The following is a 22,691-nucleotide window of genomic DNA, read 5'->3' on the forward strand; positions in this document are numbered from 1 at the left end:
GTCTCCTCTCCCTATGCCCACCCCCTAAAGCCCAGCCCTCAGGGCTCTGGCCTCAGCCTCTGCTTTGTGTTCTCTCTTAGAGCAATTTTTCTAGCTCTCACACAGCAGCTCACCTTGAGCCCATTTGCAGTTATCACCCTACAGGCTTTACCTCTGTCCCAGACTTTCCTCTTGGCTTGACAGGAGTTAAGAAACAGGAATTCTAGTCCTGCCTCTAAGACTGATGCAGTGTGACCTCTGGCAAGCCCCTTCCTCTCTCTGGTAAGACAAAACATCTACATGCTCTACAACTTTTTAGCTGGGTAGCCCCTCTGAGGCTCAGTTTGTTCATCTGTAGAAGAGGAATGACAATTCTTAACATATGGGTTCTTATTAGGATTCAGTGAGACAAAATGCATACATCACTAAGAGTCTCAAGTTGAACCCAAGAGTTTGACTCCTTTCCCAGGGATATGAAGAGAACCATGAGTAGCCTGTTTGTTTAGGGATGGGGGAAGAATTCTAGGAAAAGACACCTTAATCTGGAGTCACTTTTGGAATTTGAACATATCTGGGCCTGTTTTGTAGACTCATGGGATGATGCCCCAGGAGGCTGAAGGGAAGAAGGAATTGAGGATAAGGAGTTTGACCCAGTCACAGGGGCATGGGTGGAACCTTCATTTTCTTTATTCAATAGATACCATGGACCAAGCATTGTGCCAGGTGCTAGATATAGCACTAACTAAGGGTACACAATGTCCTGCTCTGATGAAACTTCCATCCATGTGAGAGGAAACAGATATTCACCAACTAATAAAATTAAACTAAGCGAAAAGTGACAGTAGCAAGGGAAGAGCATTCCAGGTAGAGGAAAGGACCTAGGCAAATGACCTGAGGTGCTACATCCAGGAACTGCAAAGAAGCCTATGTGGCTGAGTGGGGAATCCAAAGGGGACAAGGTGAGACTGAAGATGTAGATGGGGCCAGATCATGCAGAGCCTTGGAGGCCATACTAAGGGTTTCCTTATTTATACTAAGAGCATTCTGGAAGCCTGTGGTTCACAGATAGGCATGGAAAGGAGTATCTCTGATACCCCTGGAATTGTATTAAAAATATTATTCTGTGAGGAGAAAATATCAAGTCTCTTTCATTTGATCCTCAGAGACATTTGTGATCCCAAAGGATCTTTTTTAAATTTTTTTATTTTCATTTGATTTATTTTTTGAGGTACTGGGAATTAAACCCAGCGGTACTCTACCACTGAGCTACATCCCCAGCCCTTTTTTATCTGGATACTGGGTCTGGCTAAGTTGGCCAGGGTAGTCTCAAACTTGCCATCCTCTTGCATCAGCCTTCAGGGTCTCTGGGATTACAGGTGTGCACCACTATGTCCAGCTTGTGAAGCATCTCATAAGATTCCATGCACTAAGTGCCTAATGAATGACCCAGTGGCAGGCATCCTAGAACCTTCTGTGAGCTAGCTCTTATCTCCCACCTCCAGGTAGTCGCAGCCTTCCCCCTATCTTCAGCCTGTGCTCCTCCCAGACAGAAGTGCTTGCAATTCTCAGCCACATGCTGTTCCATGCCTCACTCTCAACTGTGCTTGCCCTCCAGGCCCCTACAGCCACCTCCTCACCTGGTTAGTCCCCCTTTATTCTTCAAAGTCAGCTACAGGTTGTACCTTCTGGGCTGCCCTGATCCCACCCCAGGCAGGGTGGGTCATTCCCTGGTGTCCTTCCATCCTGCTCTTCTTTAGGCCAGCTTCTCTTGACACTTTCTGTTCATATACTTGTTGCCTCTTCTCAGCTGGGAGTTCTATGAGGACAGGAACATGTCCCCTTAGTGTTCCCAGCACCCAGCATAGGGCACCCAGTCACATGTACATGTGGGAGACAGACAATACACATTAAGTGGAGAGTGTAGGATGGGTAGATGGACACTAGAGGGCACTGAGAACCCTGGACTCCAGTACTGATGCTTAACAAGCCCACCCAAGAGGCACCCTGGGGCCAGGCACGCTGACAGTGTCTCCAGGCACCAAGAAATATGGAAACTCTGCCACTGCATCCTGCAGTTCACTGGCTCCAGGCCTAACTGACTGAGGTCCCAGTTCCAGCCTCCCAATGTACCTTCTATCCTTTTTCTAGACTCTTTCTCATGACAGCACCATCTCACTACACATATTTAGTTCCTCATAAATGCAGGTGCCAAACACTCCTTCCAGTTCTGGCTTGCAACACCATCCACTTTGCCTTGCCTCATGCCACCCCATCCCCTGGCTAACTTCTACTCATCCTCCAAGTCAAAGCTTGGGTGTCAGCTTGGAGAAGCTTCCCTGACCCTCAGGCTGGGTTGGACACACTTCCATAGTACACCCATGACACCCTATACTTCCCCTATAATTGTGGGTAATTGTCTGTTTCCTGACCAGACTATGTGCTCCATCAAAGCAGGGTCCATCACTCTATTTATTATTCGCTATCCTACTAATCCCATCATATCAACTGGCACTTTGTAGGTACTCAATAAATCATGCTTGAATGAAGGAATAAATGAATGGAGAGATGAATGGATGACTTCAGGGAAGTCACTTTACCTCTCTAGGCATCCATTTCCCTACCTGTAAATCACCCCTACTTGGCAGGGTAACCACAGGATTCAAGATAATGTGTGTCAAGTGTTCCCTAACAGTGCCTGAAATATAGTAGATATTTTCTGAATCAAAGTGATTATTCATATTTGGCACAATAAAAATAAAGAAGGAGGAGGAGTTGAAGGAGACTCTGCCCTGAGCCTGGGATAATTTCTCCCACTTAGTTTTACCATTTATAAAAAGAAGATGGCTTTAACAGTAATAATAAATTGGTCATTTTTATTAAAATAACAACAGCAATTTATTATGTGCCAGGCCAGAAACAGAAGGCCCCCAAGGAAGTAGTGGGAAGACTCTAGACTCAGTCAGAGGATGTGAGGCCGGAGCTTTGGGCATCGCCCTTGCGTCTGGAGACCAGTTATTAGTAGCACAGCTGGTTCCTAACTCTTTACTCATAGGTGAAAACTTGTCTAAGGGGTCATTAATTCCCTCTGTAATTAATGTAAAAACTGCAGGGTTTGTATTAATGGAAAAATAAGCTGAAGCGTCAAGCTGATAATATTGATAATATGTGCTTGTAATTATATACTACAAATAATTATAAATTCAGTGACTGCACTAATAAAACAGAAAAATTCCTGAAGCAATCAAGATCTTGGTAGCAGCTACCATCAGTAGCATTATGCCAGTTGTTCTGAGGCTATGAAAATCACCAAAAACTAGGAGCAATGATAATATTCACTGTGTATTTAAAAGTTACTTTGACATAAAATAAGAGGACAAGGTAGCTCAATGGTGGAGCATATGCTTAGCATGCACAAGGCCCTAGGGTTTAACTCCCAGAATACACAAAAAAGTAAAAAGAAGACAGTTTTAGCTAAAACCACGTATTTTGATGCAAGAGCACTTGAAAACAATTCAAGAACTTGAAAACAAAATGAGCTGAGGTTATCTTTGCAAAAAATTAGGAACTAAAACTTTGGTGGATGAGCAATCTTATAACTTTGGGCCTCTGAACAGGATACCCCTCCCTAGGCTCTGACTTTACTTGTATACACATAAAAACTGTACTCACTGGAGAAGAAACACTAAGTGCTAAGTATTTTATGTATATGTGGCAGTAGCAGGGATGGAACCAAAGGCCTGACATATCCTACCATTAAGCTATGTCCCCAGCCCTTTTTATTTTGAGACAGGATCTTGCTAAATTGCTGAGGCTGGCCTTCAACTTGCGATCCTTCTGCCTCAACCTCCTGAGTAGCTGGGATTACTGGTGTGTACCAGTGCACCTGACTAAATGTTGAGTATTTTACCTCTCTACCCTCACTCACTTCAAAGAGAATCAAGTCCAACTGATTTATATTACAACTGGTTGGATGAACTCAGTGCAGTCAGATGGGGTAGACTCTGAAGCTGGAAGGTCACATAGCTTCCAAGTTGGCAGCCACGTTAGTCATGTGATAGCAGAGGAAGCCAGTACAGAGAGAGAAATGAAAAGGAAATGACAGGTACTAGGTAAGCTGTGTGTGTGAGACACACACAAACACACACACACACACACACACACACACACACACACACACAATATAGGCTTAGGAGATGCAGAGAGTAAGAGTGCAATCTTGGTCCTTGACATTCAGGTCAAGGACCAGCTGGCAAGAGACCTGGCAAGAGACCTGGCAGTACTTCATTTACTGTTCTTAGATTCTGTGAGATGTAGCCTCACAACAGTGCCCCCCTTTATTCTTGAGCTAGTTTGAGTGGGCTTCTGTTCCCTGCAGCAAAATGTACCCAGACAAGTGAAAATTGGGAATATGAGTGCTGGGCTTGCATAAGCAAAAACCCATATAGAACACTTATGTTGGGAGGGGTAAATGCAATTATATGGTATTTGTGTTTGTTCATTCAAAAGCTCCCGCATTTCCTGACACTTGCTGCCACAGCCACATACTATGGCCACACAGTCACACACTAACTTTCAGTCACATGCCAAAACAAATGCAGCAACCACCAGATATGTTTGTATGCAGATATCCTGATGTGCATGGCCACACGCCAGCATGCGACATTGCCCTGACTTTTCACAGCCGTACTGACACAGAGCCTCTCTGACATGCAGCGATGTACACCCACACACATGAACACAGTGGCACTGCCCGTAAGGCTCAGGGCAGGAGTTGAAGCTTGACTGGGCTCTGCACAGCCTCCCTCCCCAGCTGCCAAGTGACTCATCCCCAGGGCTGCTAATTAAAGCCAGGACAGAGGGGACAGAGGCAAGGGGAGGGGAAGAGAGGGAAGGCAAGTTTATTTTGGTGCCAACCAGGCACTCAGCCAGCTTAGGGGTCACCCACTTCCTGGGGCTGGGCCAGGAGGGGGGCAGGAGAACACAAAGAGGAAAGGGAGGAGAAGAAGAACCTTTTGCTCCTTCTCACCCCTCTAAAGCTTCCTGGAAAGGTATCTGCTTTGGGAAAATTTCCCCAGCTCACCCCACTTCTTGCCTTCTCCATCACACTGTCAGAATCCAGCTTGACCCTTCCAGATTCTTGTCCTTACACTTTGGCTGTACACCTCGTCAGCACACTCCCATATGGACTTTTCAGAGCTGGCTCATCTGTCTGTAGCAACCCCAGACTGGGAGCTTCCTGTGGGTAGGGACCATGGTTGCCTGCTTCCATTCCCCCTGTGGATTGCCCAACACAAGCTTGCTACATAGGGAATGCTCTGTTTATGCCTCGGGAACATAACTGAGTCAACTCCAGGGTAGTGTGGTAATCATAAATCTGATGGTTCGGATTCCTACCTTAATTCTACCATGGGATAAATTATTTTCATTCTCTAAGCCTTAGTTTGCTCATCTGTAAAATGACAACACCATATGCCCTATAGGATTATTGTGAAGAAGAGAAGAGAGACTGCAGGTAAAGTGCCCAGCATGGTACCTGACGTACAGTAACTTTAGCCATCACTCAGTAAGCTCTGCAGCTGCTGATTATCCCCACCTCAAGCCTGAGGTAGCAGCAATTATACAGAGCCAAATTCCATACTTGGCTCCACCAGACAGTACCTGTGGGACCTCCAGCAAGTCCCATAAGCTCTCAGAATATTGTCTCATATGTAAAATGGAGATTCACAATAAGTCACCATAAATTTACTGTAAAGAGCTGAGTCTGTCAAGTGTACTGTGTGGAGCCCAATTCAGAAGCAGGTCAATAAATTACAGCAGTAATTCCTAAGGCTAATAGGAGGGACTCAAACCTATGAGGCCAGAGAAGCCCAGGAGAGAAGAAGTGGTCAGGGTAGGTAATGGCAGTCAGGGCAGGATTTCCAGAGCAAGCAGGAAAGAAGTTGTCCCCCCCAACCCTGTACACACCTCAACAGCCATTCAGCAAGCAATAAGTGACAAGGTTCCAGTCAAACAAAGCAGTAGGAATAGAGAGAGCTTGGGCAGGGTGGGCAGCTGGGCTGAGTTGAATAAGCAGCAGCATGGGAGGGAAGAATTGGACACAGCTGGGGTGACTCTGGGGACTGGTGGTATGTTAGACATGTGAATGGGGAAAGCCATGGAAGGGCCATAAAGGCTAGGCCATCTCTGATTGCCAGGAGGTCAAAACAAGGAAGAATCTTCCAGATTATCTAATCCAAACTCTGGTTGGACAGATGGGGGCACTGAGGCCCAGAGTGGGAGGCCTCCTCTGGGAATAGAGCCAGCAGTGGCTCCTCCTCCCACTTCTCCTCCCTACTGCAGCGGCTCTAGTTGCCATGGGGACGTCCCTGGCTCCGCGGGTGTCAGTGGCTCCCCCACCCCCTCCCTCCTTCCCTAGCAACAGGCCACCTCCTCCGGCTCTCATCCTTGCGTGCCTAGCAACCCCAGCCTGGTCCCCCCACCCCCAGTTCCAGCCTGACCCCTCACTGCCTGCCAGTGGAGCTGCTGGAACTGGGCTACTGGGCTCCCTCATCTTTGGTGAAGGGATCAATCAAGCCCCTCCTTCCCTGTCTGTTTTCAAGTTCTGCACTTCCCCATATTTTTTCCGCTTGACTCTACAACATAAAACAATGGATTGGATTAGGGAAGGACAGAAGGCACTGCAATTCCTTGAGCCACTGTTTTATGCTGAGCACTGCTTTAAGTTCTCTCATCAACTCAGAGAAGTCAGAATTACCATTCCCATTTTACCAAAGAGAAACTAAGGACCAGAGAAATTAAGTGCCTGCAAAGAGCACACAGCTAGGAAGCAGGCTTTGTGATTCTGAGCCAGGGCCAGTTCTTCTCTAGACTTTGGCTTAAGGTGCCTTTATGTCTGACAACTATTCTAGAATCTAAGGGAAGTCCAAGTACCTAACTCTGCCCACTGCCCTCCCCCATCACCAGCTGTTCAGCTCTAATTAGACTCTACACTTCCTCTGGCACCCAATACTTAGAAACCCTCAGGCCTGGGCCCTGCCTTAGGTGGTTTGCAGTCCACCTATCCTGCTCACTCCTTGCTGTGCAGGTTTCACAACAGCAGAGCCCTAGCCCCTCTCTCCGGTGTTTCTTTTACTTTTTCTTTTTCTTTGTTTTTGTTTTGTTGGTATTGGGGATTGAACTCAGGGGTGCTTTACCACTGAGCTACATCCCCTTGTGATTTTTATTTTGAGAAAGGGTCTCACTAAATTGTTGAGGGGCTTGCTAAATTGCTCAGGCTGGCCTTGAATTTGTGATCCTCCTTACTCAGCTTTCCAAATTACAGATGACATCATGTCTCGCTTCCTTGATGTTTCTTCTAACCCTTCTCCGTGTGTACACACACACGTGCACACGCACACACACATACTTATTGGATGAGGAAATGAGTTCTAAGGGACAAACAGGTTTGTCCAATCACACAACTAGAAAGTAACCTAGCCAAAAATGGAGCCCTCTGCCTGGATCCAAAGTTTCTGCCTTTTTTTTATGCTACAGAGCTTAACCTCTCCCCAACCTTTCTCAGCTCCCCCCTGATGATAGAAAGTATCTGTGACCCATCCTTGACCAGAGTTCTGAACTTTAATTTTTTTCCTGCCCAAATCTTCTGTTTCAGCCTAAATGACTGTTCCCTGTCTTTAAACATACGACCTTGCTTTCCTATGCACACTAATTCCATTTTCAGGAGTGTGTGTGTGTGTGTGTGTGTGTGTGTGTGTGTGTGTGTGTGTATCCAGAAGACCTCCCTGACCCCTAACTGCAGTGAACTCAGGAATTTACACATGGGGCCTGAGAGCATCCTTAGAGGGTCCTATCCAGTCCTGGTTCCTAGGTAAAGAATCTTTCCACCATGTTTGCAAGATCTTGCCCCATAATGTTATTCTTTCAGTCCTTCCTGTGGCCCAGGTTTGACCCTTACTTCCCTACCTGCTGAGTCCCCAAAGCCTCTATAGCCTCCTTGACCAGGCACCCAGGATGGATGCTCAAGAAGCAAGTATAAGAAAAACCAACACTGGCTTTAGAGCCAGAAATCCAAGTTCTGAATCAGAGAAATGCCATCCTGCCCATTACTCTTCTTTCCTTGGGCAAGGCATTAACCTTCTCACAACCTCCTTTTCCTCATCAGTAAATCAGGAATCAGAATCCATGCCTAATAGGGCTGCTGTGAGCACTAAATAAGATCATATTCAGAGTTCTTAGTGTGTGAGGAATCAATGATAATTGCTATGATTACTAATATTAGCATGAGGATGAGGATGATTATTATTATCTGTAAGGCTGTTGAGAGCTCCCACAGTGATGGTGTGGGCAGGGCTGTGGGCTTGATGCCAGGCAGACCTGGGTTTGAATCCTGGTTCAGCCACATATTAGTTGGGTGACTGTAGGCAAAATCCATAACCATCCTGAGCCTTAGTTTCTTCAACTGTAAAACACTGATGATAAGGCCAGCCCAGGTTCCACCTACAGTGTCACTGGGAGGATCAAACAAAAGAAAGTCCATGACAACTTCTGTAAGTCGTAAAGGCCCAACATAAATCATCACATGACTTATGATTATGATTATTATTAAATACCCTGAGCTATAGATCTCAGAAACTCCCCTGGCAGGAAGAGGTAAGAACCAGAGGCACCCTGAAGCTGATTCCTCAACAATTGGCAGGCATATCATTAGGAGCCCTGAGCTCAAGGTCAGTTCAGGTTACCTTTTCCCAAATCCATAATGGGATGGTGAGATCCATGTCCTTTTCCAGACAAGTGCCTTCCTAAGTGCTAGGACAAGCTGTGCCTGTGCCATGCTCCTTGGCTGCATGCTGGGACTAATTATAGCTCATCATATACCCCTTTCCTGGACACCAGGGCTGATTGTGTCCATCATGTTCCCCCTGCTTTCACACTGACCTCACTGTGTGTCTATCCCATGGCTCTGACCTTGGCCCAATGTGTTAAACACAGACCCCCTGCCTGGGACACTAGGATAGGTGTCTTATATCTCTCTGTGTGTGTTGACATCCTCTTCCTCCAGCCCATATCCACTGTCTGGATGACAGGACCTGCACTGCTGCATATGGCTAGGCAAACTGTGCCCTACACAAGGGGTAACAGCCAAGAGGGCATGAGTGGGGGCTGATATCTAACCTTTGCTATGGTCAGAAGCTGGGAAGCCTGGTGAGATGGCTCAGAGGTAAAGGAACATTTTTTCCAATTGATCCGAATCAGAAGGGATGCTCCTGAAAGGGACAACTTTTTTCTATTCTTCACAAAGGTGCTATATATGCTAGTGGTAGCCCTGGCTGGAACTAACTGTCCCAATCCTGTGCCTCTGGCTGCCTGGACCCATCTCATCTCAGAGGCCCATCCCATAGTCCATAGCCTGGAAGCTAAGACTGATTGGGCCCTATCCTGAGCCCCCCATCATTCCCAAAATAATCCTTATATTTGACACTTCTGCCTTCATGAGGTTTCTGATGGTTGAAGCCGGGGGAATACACAAAGAGCCCTTGCCTCTACCCCAATTTTCCTCCTGCCTACTCAAGTGGCAATTGATTCTACCTTTAAAACTTACTGAATCTTATAAACGTTTTAACCAAGCAAAAAAAAAGTTTACTTGTCACAATGATATGTTTTTCTAATGTCTAGGATGTGTCATACCCAAAGTCCACCTAAATCCCACTACTCAGGGCTGACATAGTTCAGGGTAGGAACAAGAACACTAGATTAGGTAAGCCCTGCATTCATCATACCCTCTTCTCCTGAGAAGAGAAGGTGGTAAAAGTCCCAGGTCCAGAGCTGATCTCTCCGGAGATCAGCTTTCATATCTGGCCAGCTCCTATGAGCCCCTGAAGTGTTCAGCCAAGCCCCTGAGTCAGCTAGGGTCAGAAAAACTGAAGAACAGTCTACAACCCCCTCCCAAGACCTGCCACATTCACCCTTTCCTCCCACTCCACTCTGCTCCACACCCACCCCTAATATTAATGGGGAAAGAACCCTGGAGTTGGTCCCTACCCTTGCCCATGGATCCCAAAGTAAGAAATGAGAGGCTCCCACCCCATGTCCAGCCCAATTTCCCAACTACTACTAAAGAAAGGAGGTACTGACCTGACAGTTCTGGAATTCTCCCCATCAGATCTGAAAGGGAAACAGAAAGAAAAAAAACACAGTCAACATGTGCTTTCTACTTTCTTCCCCTGCCCTACATAGTACCCTTGAGGCCTAATGCATGTTGATGGAAATGAGATAAAGGGTATTCCATTCATGCAGAGAGAATAGCAGGTGCAAAGGCTGTGAGATGGTTGAGATGGCGAGTGCCTAGCCAGTTGGAAGAACATGGAGGAAGACAGGCTGGGGTGGAGTGAGCAAGGGAAGGGTGGTCAGAGGTGAGATCAAAGAGGTACCCATAAATCAACAGCAGTGGGGCCTAATGGGTCATGGTGAGGAATGTGATTTTCTCTGGAGTGGCCTAATAAGCAGCCAGCAGCTGTGGGCAGGGGCAAAGCCTGAGCTTTAAACATAGAGACCTAGGCTCAGATATTGGCTCTACCACTTACCAGCCCCTTGACCTGGCAGGTCACTTCACCTCTCTGAGTCTGAGCCTCAGTCTCCCCATTTGTAACATGAGGTCGATCCTTGCAGAGCTGTTGGGATGATTAAGCCCTTTGGAACCCAGTAGACAAATGCCAGGTATTATTAACAACATAGAAGAGGCTTTGCCAATTGCCTGGCCCAACCTGCTTATTTTCCGGATGAAGAGAATGGAGCCAAGGGGGTAAATGAGTCAGCTGCTGGGTTCCTTTCTACTACATTGGTCTGCCTTCTTCATTGTGAGGCCCCTCAGAGACAAAGGGAGCACAACAGAAGAGAATGGAGTGGGGGACAGCTCTGAGGGAAGCAAGGAAATGAGTGAAATGTGAACCACTCCCCTCCCCTCCAGCTACTCCTCCCTGAAAGGAATGTATGAGAGTGTGTGTGTGTGTGTGTGTGTGTGTGTGTGTTGTGTGCATGTGTGTATCTGTGTGGAAGACAGAGAGAGATGGTACCCATGTGTGTCCGACTCTTCATGTACTTGTGTGTGTCTGTGTATGGACATGTACTGTGTAAGGGAGATTAGGGCAGAGGAGCTGGTAAACTGGGGGTAGGGAACGGGAGGATGGCCAGGGACCATGGAAATGAGATAGTCTGGGAAGTTGTCTTCCTCTTCCCCCTGGTAGTCTTCATCCTCCCTCTACCCCAGGCCTCCTGCCCTCTCCTAGGCTGGGCTGTAAAAGAACACAGAGGTAAACACATTATAGGCTCTTTCCTCAGCTGAGAGAGCCAAGATATGACTAGTGCCAAGAAGCCCCATCTTTAACTATGCTGAGTGCCGAAGGACAAAAGGACACACAGGGAGGGAGATGGAGCTTGAGAGAGAGCATCTGTTGAAAGGGTGAATGGAGGCCCCGTGAGTGAGGTGGGGCAGGTAAGCATCAGGGTATCAGGTGAGTACAGCACTTCCAGTTTGACTGTTTCCCAGCCATATAATCCTGGGGAAGTCACCTCACTACATGAAGCCTCAGTTTTTTCACTTGTAAAAGGGGTGGGTGTGGGGGCAGTGGTGAGAATCCCTCCCTTTATGGAGTGGCTTTGAGGCTTAACAGCATCTGGCACAAGTGCATGCTCATCTGATAACAGTGACACCAACTTTTAATCATTTAAGCCCCCAAAGGAACATAGGAGCAGAGCCATGGAATACCTTTTTATTAAAACTTTCTATCTCACTCTGTAGTAGCAAGATAGATTCTGAGGCCTGGCCCAATTATTCTCAGGTACCAAGTCTGAGGGGCCCTTCAATGACTTCCCAATTGCCTACAGAATAGAGGCTGAGCCTTTCAACTTCTGTCCTAACACTAACCCTCTGCTCTAGACAGGCTGATCTCTTCACTACCCACTTACCCCCAAACCCAGCACACATTATTTAATCTACTAGGCCCTAACCTGGAAAGACAACTCATCAAGAAGCTCATGGACTGGCCACTTGCTCACATTCATTTTAGGGATTAAGCAATGTATATAATCCCCTTCTTCATCATCACAAACAATCATTGAGCACTTAACAATTTACCAGGTACAGTGTTAGGCTCTTTTCATAAATTATTTCCTTTGATATATAAAGTCGGGATTAATCTTCCAATTTTAAGATGATGAAACCAAGACTCAGAGAAGCTGAAGTGACTTGCCCAAGGTCACACAAGTAGAGGAGCTTGTAGTGAACCCCAAAGCTCAAGCTCTTACCACATTTCACTGTACCAGTAGCTCAATATCACTTCATTCCCCAGTATCAAGCCAGAGGTATTGACAGACCCTTCCTCTCCATCATTCATTCATCTGAGAGATTCTCAGATATATACCTCTGCTCCCAAAGTATTGGGAGTCACAGTTACAGTTCTCAAGATGATAGTGAAGAAGAGAAAGAGCTCCAGGCCACAATGCAGTGTGAATTAGCCAATTCTTACTGCAGTTTGATTCTTATTAGTTTGAGGAGACAGCACCATATGACTCTCAATGTAGGGATACAGCTCACCTGAGGGGTCTATCATTCTTTATGCATTTAGTATGTTACAAATAGACAACAATCATCAATGCAGTGCTATCCTACCCCTCTTCATGGGCCAATGCCCTGCCAAATGGTCAATCTACCTTCTACTTCATGAAGCTGGGCCACTATTCTGGAAGGCAGAATAGACTGGTAGAAAGAAGTTGGGTTTGATTTATGGCTCATTCCCTAACTGACAGTGTAGACTTGGGCAAATCAATTCTCTCTGAACCTTGGTTCCTCATCTACAAAATGATAGGGCCATGTTAGTTAAGTTACAAGTAACCTTCCGACTTTAAAATTTAGTTTTTTCAGAACCCCAGGTTTATCTCTTTTATCAACTAGATTCAGCTGTCCACATATAGAAATGCAAAGACCTAGGGACCAAATCCCCTTTTGTTATCCATGTAAGTAGAAGAAATCAATTTCTCCTGCTGATCCCCAAAGCCTTCTAATAAAGGCCACTTAAGACCCCAAGATTCTCATGATTTGGATTTATCATTCCCATGCTCAGTAGTGATGCTCAATAAACAGTAATTTATTGAGGCCTTTGGGTATAGTAACTGTATTTTCTGAGCCAAAAACTTGGGCATGTATTCTGCCCAAGAATTTTGATGTTATGGCTTCCAGGACTGAGAGGCAATCTGAAGATGGGAGAATAAATGGCAGAATCTCAACAGTTCCTGAATTTTTATGGAACTGACAGAGATGACAATGCAGAACAGCTGAAAAGACTAGAGGCTCTCAGGATGCCACACTGGAGTTTCTGTCCTTGCCTCCAGACTAGATTCCCTGCCTCCAGTTTTGATTCTCCAAATCAAATATAAACAACAACTGGGTGAACAACATGGTACCTCTCCCCAAGAACCTGGAATTAGATACAAAGTTGTCTTCTGAAAGCTAAACTAATTAAACAAAACAAAAGCATCAGAAACAAGATATGCAGAGGCACCCAAATGAGACAGATGTCTTCAAGCCAGGATTTGAGTAATGTGTCTAAAAGATCATGTGTCCAGGGATGAGGGTGTGATTCAGTGGGAAAGCACTTGCCTCATGAGTGCAAGGCCCTGTGTTTGATTGCTAACACACATGTGCGTGCGGGCACACATACACACACACACACACAGATTGTGTGTCCAACAGAAAAGAGGTTGGACGTCAATGAAAACAGCCTGGGGATGTGACTCAGAGATAGACCACTTGCCTGGTATGCATGAAGCCCTGAGTTCAATCCCAGTACTGAAAGAGAGAGAGAGAGAGAGAGAGAGAGAGAGAGACAGACAGACAGAGACAGAGCCAGAGCCAGAGACAGAGACAGACACACTCTTGAAGGACAACTGTGAACAAAGATCTTCCGAAGAGTGTCCTGAGAAAAGAGGTACCCTGGCCCAGGGATCATGCAGTTCTCTCCAAAAGCTGACAACCAGCCCTCAGCAGCCAGGCATCTTCCCTCCCAAGCTGACTGCATGTGTCTTCCATGAACAACTCCTTTTTCATCAGGACTGAGAAAAAGGAACATTCTAAAGCACAAATCAGTTGATGTGCTTCTCCTGCTTTGAACATTCAATAACTTCTTCAAACACACAGAGATCAGGCTCTGCCTCAATAAAACTCTTAAATCTCTCCCTCTACCCTCCCCCTGCCTTTTGAGCACACCTAGTATTTGCTATCTGGAACACACTTGACCCTCTTTATTTAATTTTTTAAATTTGTATTTGTTTTCAAATGATTTTTAATTTTATTGAAGTAATACATGAACATGGTTTTAAAAATCATATTGTAAAGGATCTTAACAAAAACAAGTCTCCTTTTTGACTTTTTAAGTAATTTTTTTCTAAATTACTTTTCATATTCCTAAAATATGTGTTCATATCACTAATTCATTTTTGGCCTTATCTTACATGTCTTTTGTTTTGTTTTGTTTTTCAGATGGGGTCTCACTATGTTTCCCAGGCCAGCCTTTAACTCCTGGATTCAAGTGATCCTCCTGCCTCAGCCTTCCTAATAGCTGGAACTCCAACCACACATGCCACCATGACTGGCTTGCTTGTGTGTCCTTTTTTCTTTGTTTTTTTTTCTTTTTTCTTTTTATTTATTTTATAATACTGGGAGTGAAACCCAGAGCCTTGCACATACTAGGCACTGAACTATCCCCCAGACCTTGTGGGTCTTTTCTAATTTTATTTTTTTAATTTCCATGTTTTTGGAAACATAATAGTGGAATTAACTGTTACACATTCACACATGCTTGTTTAATTTAATTTTTTTACCAAAGTAATACATGTCTATAGAATTTCAAGTCGCATAGCACTGCAGGATTATAAGGAAAAACAATTCCCTGCTATATCCTTCCTCACTCTCAGTGGCCACTCTCAAAGGCGATGGATCCCTTTCCAATTCTTTTCACTGCTTTTTCAGTATTTACCCCCTCATTTCTAAAGAACACACATGCCAATTTATTTCCTAATATTTTTTTCAGTTTTCTAAATTATGTCCTGAATTCCTACTGTGCAGTACACCATTAGAACCTTCTCATGCATACTACCACCACCATGAGTCTTTAAATGCTGTTTTATATGCATTACAGAATGGTGACCATTTTCATTCATTCCAGTTGTCACGCAGGTACACATGTGCCCTCCCCTCATTCCACCATTAGACTTACATCACAAAGTCTGAATGAAATCAATGTTGGTGGTTTACATTATAATGTCTGCATAGATACTAACACAGGTTGAGTATACCTTATCCAAAAAGATTAAGACCAGAAGTGTTTCAGATTTCTGATTTTTCCTGATTTTGGAATAACTGCATATAATTAGTGAGGAATCTTGGGGATAGGACCAAAGTCTAAACATGAAATTCATTTATGTTTTATAAACGCCTTATGAACAGGCGCAAGGTAATTCACACAAATTTTAACTAATTTTCTGCATGAAACAAAGTTTCATGGAGTGAAATTTCCTACTTATGGCATCATGTCACTGCTCGAAGATGGGAATTTGGGGGCACTTTGGATTTCAGATTTTTGGATTAGGAATGGTCAACTTGTAATGGATAAATCATATCATATATAATTGTTTTTCCTTTCCCATACAATCTTTACTTTTTGTGGTATTGGGGACTGCAATTTTTTTTATTCTCCCTGTTAATGATCACTGTCTTTTTTGTTTGTTTGCTTAGTTTTCTTCATCAAATGATCAACTGCTCCCCAGATTCCGTCAGAAAGGCAATTCTCTTTTCAATATGTTGTAACATGGCTCAGTGGTAGAGCACTTGCCTCACACGTGCAAGGCCCTGGGTTCAATCCTCATTACAACATAAAAATAAATAAATAAAATAAAGTTGTTTTGTCTAACTCAACTACAAAAAAATAAATATCAAAAAAATATGTTGTGGGCTGGGGTTGTGGCTCAGTGGTAGAGCGCACTCGCCTAGCACGTGAGAGGCCCTGGGTTCGATCCTCAGCACCACATAAAAACAAATAAACAAAATAAAGGTATTGTGTCCAACTACAACTAAAAAATAAATTTAAAAAAATATGTTGTGATACATCAAGTAATCCACTAGTTCATATTTTTCCCCTTAAAGATATCAATCCTTCTGCTGTACTCAAAACTGGCTGCTCGGGGCTGAGGTCGTGGCTCAGTGGTAGAGCGCTTGCATAACATGTATGAGGCACTGGGTTCAATCCTCAGCACCACATAAAAATAAATAAATAAAGGTATTGTGCCAATTTACAACTAAAAAAAAATGGCTGCTCTTCAGGTCTTACCCTAAGACATTCTCCTCCATCATCTGGGAATTCCTTTCACCTCTCTTCTATGTTGTACTTCTTGTTTTCTAGTTTCTGTGACTTTTTTTTCCCTGAGTTTATGTCCACATCTTGCTGGAGGACTTTCTCCAAAGTTTCTTAAGAAAGGAGGTATAGGACATGAAATATTTAGACCTTCCATGTGTGAAAATGTCTCTATCATTCCCTCACTCCTGATTCATAATTCAACTGAGTATAGACTTCTAGTTGGAAATTCTTTTCCCTCATAATATTGCAAAAAACTGCTCCATCATCTCCTAGCTTCCAGCACTGCTGGTGAGAAATCCAACATTATTTTTTCTTGATCCTTTGTAAGTGATGCAGTTATTTTTCTCTAGAAGATTTTAGGATCTTCTCTTTCATCCCTGGTATTCTGCTGGGCATGGTGGCCCACACCTGTATTCCCAGTGACTCAGGAGGCTAAGACAGAGGAGCGCATGTTTGAGGCCAGCCTCAGCAACTTAGCGAGGCCTTAAGCAACTTTGCAAGACCCTGTCTCAAATTTAAAAATCATTGGGGATGTAGCTCTGTGGTAAAGCACCTCTGGGACCAATCCCCAGTACAAAAAAAAAAAAAAATCCATGTATCAGAATGTCGCAGTGGCATATCTTGGCATGGGCCTTTGTATCATCTATCTTGCTGGGTACTTGGCAGGAGTTTTCATTCCTTCAGTTCTAGGCAAAATTCTTATATTATGTGTTTGAGAATTTTCTTCCTGCTGTTCCTCCATTTTCTATTTCTGGAACTACTATCGCTAGGTGGTAGAGTTCCTCAATTGATCCTCAGATTTTCTCAACTGTTTTCTCTTGTGTCATCTTTATCTTGTTATTATGCTTCCTAGGATATCTCCTTACCTTTTACTTTCTGATTCTACTGATTTATTTTTTATTTTGGCTCTGCTTTTAATTTCCCAGGTTTCTTCTCCTTCCTTTATTACCTCAATCCCTTCCAGTTCCTTACTTCTGTTTGTTTGGTAATTCCGTCTGTTCTTCAGGTTGATGGTCTTCCTAAATGGTTTTGGACTATCTGATAATCTCTGGCTGCCTAGAATTTGAAGTGTTTTCTAAGTATCAGTTGTAGCCAGGAGTGGTAGAACATGTCTGTAATCCCAGTGATTTAGGAGACTGAGGCAGGAGGATTGCAAGTCCAAGGCCAACCTCAGCAAATTAGAGAGGCCCTAAGCAATTTAGTGAGACTCTGCCTCAAAATTAAAAAAAAAAGTGTGGGTGGGGGCTTTGGATGTGGCTCAGTGGTAAGTACCCCTAGGTTCAATTCCCAGTACTGCAAAAAAATAAAATTTAAAAAAAAAACACATCAATCATATTAAGGTTTAGTTTACATAAAATATACATAACTTAAGGATCTCTGATTGATGATCCTTGGCTATCAGTTCCCAGAGCACTACAAGCTGTATAGAAGCTTTGGGTGCAGGTGGAACTTGCTAAAAAGTGAGCTTCACTAGGGGGTTACTGAGCTGAGGGCCTATTTTTGTTATTGTTGTTGCTGGGAGACTCCCAAATGTCATTTCTTAGGGGCCTTTTTTCTGGGGTCTTTCAGTTTCCCTAGAGAATAATCCTTTGATCTCTTGTGTGCTCCTGACTTTGGTGTCCTGAAAATGGGGGAATGGAAAGAGGTTTCAGGTTGCAAACCCCTTTGCTTGCAGTCCTGTTTTATTCCATCTTTCACTGTGCCTGTTGTCCTCAACCCAAAGCTTCTTAACTTCAATTTCTCCAGAGAATCAACCTCCATCTGCAGGAATGGGGCTGCAGGTGGAGGGAGTCCCTGACTGGATGGGATTGGGGAAGAGCCAGGAGGAACAGACTGCCTACATTCCTCTATTCTTGGGTCCGTACCTCACTCTGCCTTCTGAAGTGTATAGTACCTCTGAATTCTGAGCATTGCTAGGTCCTCCTTGTGAAATAGTTTACTTCTGGTCAGCATCCAAAACCTTACATGTTTCTGTTTTACTCCTTTACTCATATTTGGTGGGACTTGGAAAAGCAATCAAAACAAATAAGGTTATTTTGTTTTGTTTTTGTGGTACTGGGGATTGAATCCAGGGGACACTTTACCACTGAGCCACATCCTCAGTCCTTTTGATTTTTTTTTTTTTTTTTTTTGAGACAGGATCTTGCTAAGTTGCCCAGGCTGGCCTCAAACTTGTGATCTTCCTGCCTCAGCCTCCTGAGTAGCTGGGATTACAGGTGTGTGCCACCATACCTAGCTCAACTTGTGTTTAATTGGAAGCTTCTTTTCTTATTCCAGCCAACTCCTATTCATCCTCTATGACTCACAAAGGCACCACCTCCTCCAGGAAGCTTATGTTCATGTCCTCAGGATGGGTTAAGAGCCCCTCCTCTTTTCTCCCACAGTAGACTATTCTTGCCTCATCTCAACCAGGATCAAGTTGTTCCAAAATTGTCCATTTTCATGCCCAACTCTCCCAGCAGACTGGGAATTCTTGGCAGTCCAGGGCTGTATCTCATTCCTGCTCATAACTCCAGCTCTCAGGGTTGGGTTTACAGATATACAAGGTGAACATGTTAAATTCAATGAATGAATGAATGAAATACTATAAGAATGGATCAGACCCTGACAGGGTCCATCTACAAAGGGAAATAACCTGGATGCAATTGTTCCTATATAAGGTCAATTCTTTAAAAGCTGTAAGTTCCCTTAAAGCTGTATGTATAAGGAAGCCCACTGCAGCATAACTTAAATCAATGAAAAAATGGGTCCCACTTTTATGCCCTACATGTAGAGGATACTTAAGTACATCATAGCATATCTGCAATACTAAAAATGATGGTGAGGAAGAATATGCAATTACATAGGAAAATGTGCAAATGAGAAAAATAAGAAAAAATATCATATGTGCAAAATCATTTCGACTACATGAAAAAATGCAAAGAATGAGGGAAATACACCAAATGTTCAGAGTGGCTGCCTCTCTATGTTGTAATTATGCATAATGCTTTTCTCCTCTACTTTTCCAAGGTTTTCTAAATTTTCTAATGGAAGAACACATTAAATATACAATTTGTTCAAAGGTACTAAGAAATGAAGATAAGTATCCTGAGAGTACTCTGAACAAAATACTACAAAGAATGCCCTAAGGGGCTGGGGTTGTTGACTCAGTGGTAGAACACTTGCCTAGCAATGTGTGAGGCACTGGGTTTGATCCCCAGCACCACATATAAATAAATAAAATAAAGGTCCATTGACAACTAAAAACTGTTTTTTAAAAAGAATGCCCTAAAAATCTGTGTGTATATCCAGGGCTTAAAGAATGCCCTAAAAATCTGTGTGCATATCCAGGGCTTACTGTGAAGGAAGCATTCTTGAGTAGCCAAAGATCTTGAAGGCCTAGTCCCATAGCACACCCCCACAGATACTCCCTTCACTGCAAGGCAGGAGCTAGCTCAGGAAACCAGAGGAGGAGGATCTTGGAGCCCAGTCAATTACAAGCCTCAATATCATAGGCTATAGTGAGAAACAGAGGCCCCTACACTGGGCCCCACTCTTTAGGGGCCCCTCCCCATAAATCAAATATCTGTGGGGTCAAGGAGTCATGTCCATTGGGATCTTTGGCCTATCCCTTCTAGAACACACTCCAAGATACCCAGGACCCCAGAATTCCCTGTCCAGATTTCTTGAAGTTACTTTCAGAAATTATGTGGTCTTATTATCCAGGTCCCTCTGCTAGGCCCAAGGGGTGGCCAAAGGAGAAGGGGAGACAGACAGGCTGTGAGTATCTGAAGGTTACATATGAACCACTAGTACAAAGAGAAGGGGGAGAACCAAGGGCTTTAACTGGTAGCTTGCCTAGATAGAGCCTGCAAATATAAAGGTGGATAAACCCAGAGAGCCCTGCAAACCTCAAGGTTTGCAGAAGGGCATAGCCTTGAGTGTTGGATAGATTTGGGTTCAAATTCATTCACTGGCTGTGCAACCATGGGTAAATCCATTCCCCTCTCTGAACTCAGTTTTCCCAACTATAAAAGGAATCTTATATAATTCTGACTTTAGAGAGTTGTAGTGAGGCTTGGTGAATGACAATGGTTGGGAGCAGAGGCTTCAGTTCAGGGTTTAAATACCAATCTACCCTTCCTGGCTATGAGATTTACATCTCTAAGTCTCAGTATCTTATCAATATAATCAAGCTAAAAATATTACTAACCTAAGGTCATTGAATACCATATGATTATAAAAATATGTTATAACATTGGAAATGCTTAAATGAGGAAAAGGTTGCTTAATAATGATCATGCAGCCAGGCATGATGGCACACACCTATAATCCCAGCCTCTCAGGAGGCCGAGGTAGAAGAATTGCAAGTTCTAGGTCAGCCTGGGCAACTTAGCAAGACCTTGTCTCAAAATAAAAAATAAAAAGGATTGCAGATATAGCTAAGTGGTAGGGCACTCCTGGATTCAATCCCCAGTATCCCCCCTACCACAAATGGTTGTACATGAGTTGACCAGGCCTTCTGTACAACCCATCCCCCTGCCTAGTTTTATTTTTGTCCATGACACCACCATTTGACATACATAACTGCTTGTTTGTTTTCTATCCCTAACCCAACATACACATACTAGAATGTCAATTTCACAGGACAGAGGTTTTTATCTGATTTGTTCACTATTTCCAAGTGCCTGGAACAATGTGAGGAACACAGAAGGTGCTCTTCAAAAGTTGAGTGGCTGTCTGCAGTGTAGAAAAGGGGGAAAAGGCATTTAGCCATGGGAACAGCCAGAATAAAGGCAGAAGAAACATAAAGAAGCCTAAATGCTTAGAGAACTCTAGATAGTTCAATACAAATTGAGTGCAGGGTTAGGAAGGAAACAGAATGGCTAGAAAGATGAGTGGGGCTACAGCCTTAACCAAAGGAACATGCAAGAGCTCCCCTAGACCACAAGTGGTATGAAGGCCTACTTGTGACAGCAAGGAAGTAAAAAAGCACTAAGGAGAGGTAAATATGTGTCCTGAGTTCAAGTACTACACAAGACGATGTGAAAAGTAAAAGAAAAGCCTTTGAAAATTGATTCAGGTGGAGAGGAAGACTCCTTTCTCGGGGGCACATTTGAGCCAAGAATTGGAACTAGAAATGGCAATAAGAAGCAGATTCCTACTGGATGCGATGATGCTGTAATTCCACCTATTTGGGAGGCTGAGGTAGGAGGATCAAAAGTTCAATGCCAACCTCAGCAACTTTCCAGGACGCTGTCTCAAAATAAAATAAAAAGGGTTGAACTTGCATGCACAAGGCCCTGGGTCTAATCCCCAGCACCACAAAAAAAGGGTGGGGAGTTGGGGATATAACTCAGTGGTAGAGCTTGCCTAGCATGCACCAGGTACTGGGTTCAGTTTCCAGCAACACAAAAAATAAAAAAAGAAAAAGCAGGTACAGAGTGAGGTACAGTGGTATACGCCTATAATTCCAGCTACTCAAGATAATGAGACAGGAGGATCACGAGTTCAAAGCCAGCCTCAGCAACTCGGTGAGGCCTTAAGTAATTTAGCAAGACCCTGTCTCAAAAGATAAAAAAAATAAGGGTTGGGGATGTGGCTCAGTGGTTAAGCACCCCTGGGTTTAATCCCCAGTACCAAAAAAAAAAAAAAAAAAATCCATGTAATAATAAAGTTACTACTTATTTTGCATCTACAATGGTCCAGGACTGTGTGGAAGGTAGTCATTCTTTGTCTCCTTGAATGGATATGGAAACAGGTTCATAGAAATACTGTGATTTACCCAGAGTCACACAGTTAATAAGCAGTGGAGTTGAGATTCAAATCTGGGTTTTTCTGACTCCAAAACCGGTGCTTTTAACTGCTACAGCTGCTGCTTCCTTCTGTCATACCAGAGCCAAGCAGGGCTTCATCTCCCATACCAGCCTGTGAGCTTGGCCTTTCTTCCTCACCAGTCTCCTGTATCTCCTCCACATAGCACAGCCTAGGGCCCTCCACACCAAGAACATTCACATTCAGGGAGTGCTTCTAGAAAAGACAATCACTCAAGGATGGAAAGGGGGAGAGCCCAAGAAGGAAGGTAGGAGTAGGCACAGGTATTACAGCCCAGATCAGATCAACACTGTGATGAGGGAGGGAGAGAGAGGAAGAAAGAGAGAGGGAGGGCTGGATGGGGGAGAGAGAGAGGGAAAAAAAAGCAAAGGAAAAAGGAACTGGCTCTCCAGCCCTCCCTTCTTTCCTCCCTCTGCCTCCAGCAGAGGGCTGGAGGTTCAGCCATGATGGGAAAGAGAGTGGGTGGAAGGGGGAGCAGCTAGAGCAGCCTGCTGT

General features: G+C 44.1%; 1 protein-coding gene across 4 annotated transcripts in view; it reads right to left on the bottom strand.

Moving 5' to 3' along the window:
• Positions 1-22,691, bottom strand: part of Iqsec2 (IQ motif and Sec7 domain ArfGEF 2) — an 82,945-nt gene that overhangs the window by 45,049 nt on the left and 15,205 nt on the right. For all 4 annotated transcript variants that reach the window (XM_077106278.1, XM_077106274.1, XM_077106273.1 and 1 more), the window contains exon 2: positions 10,111-10,140. In XM_077106278.1, coding sequence (XP_076962393.1) covers positions 10,111-10,140 — 30 coding nt within the window. The remainder of the gene's footprint in view (positions 1-10,110; positions 10,141-22,691) is intronic.

The sequence above is a fragment of the Callospermophilus lateralis genome, chromosome X (assembly GCF_048772815.1).
Source record: "Callospermophilus lateralis isolate mCalLat2 chromosome X, mCalLat2.hap1, whole genome shotgun sequence".
Classification (NCBI taxonomy): domain Eukaryota; kingdom Metazoa; phylum Chordata; class Mammalia; order Rodentia; family Sciuridae; genus Callospermophilus; species Callospermophilus lateralis.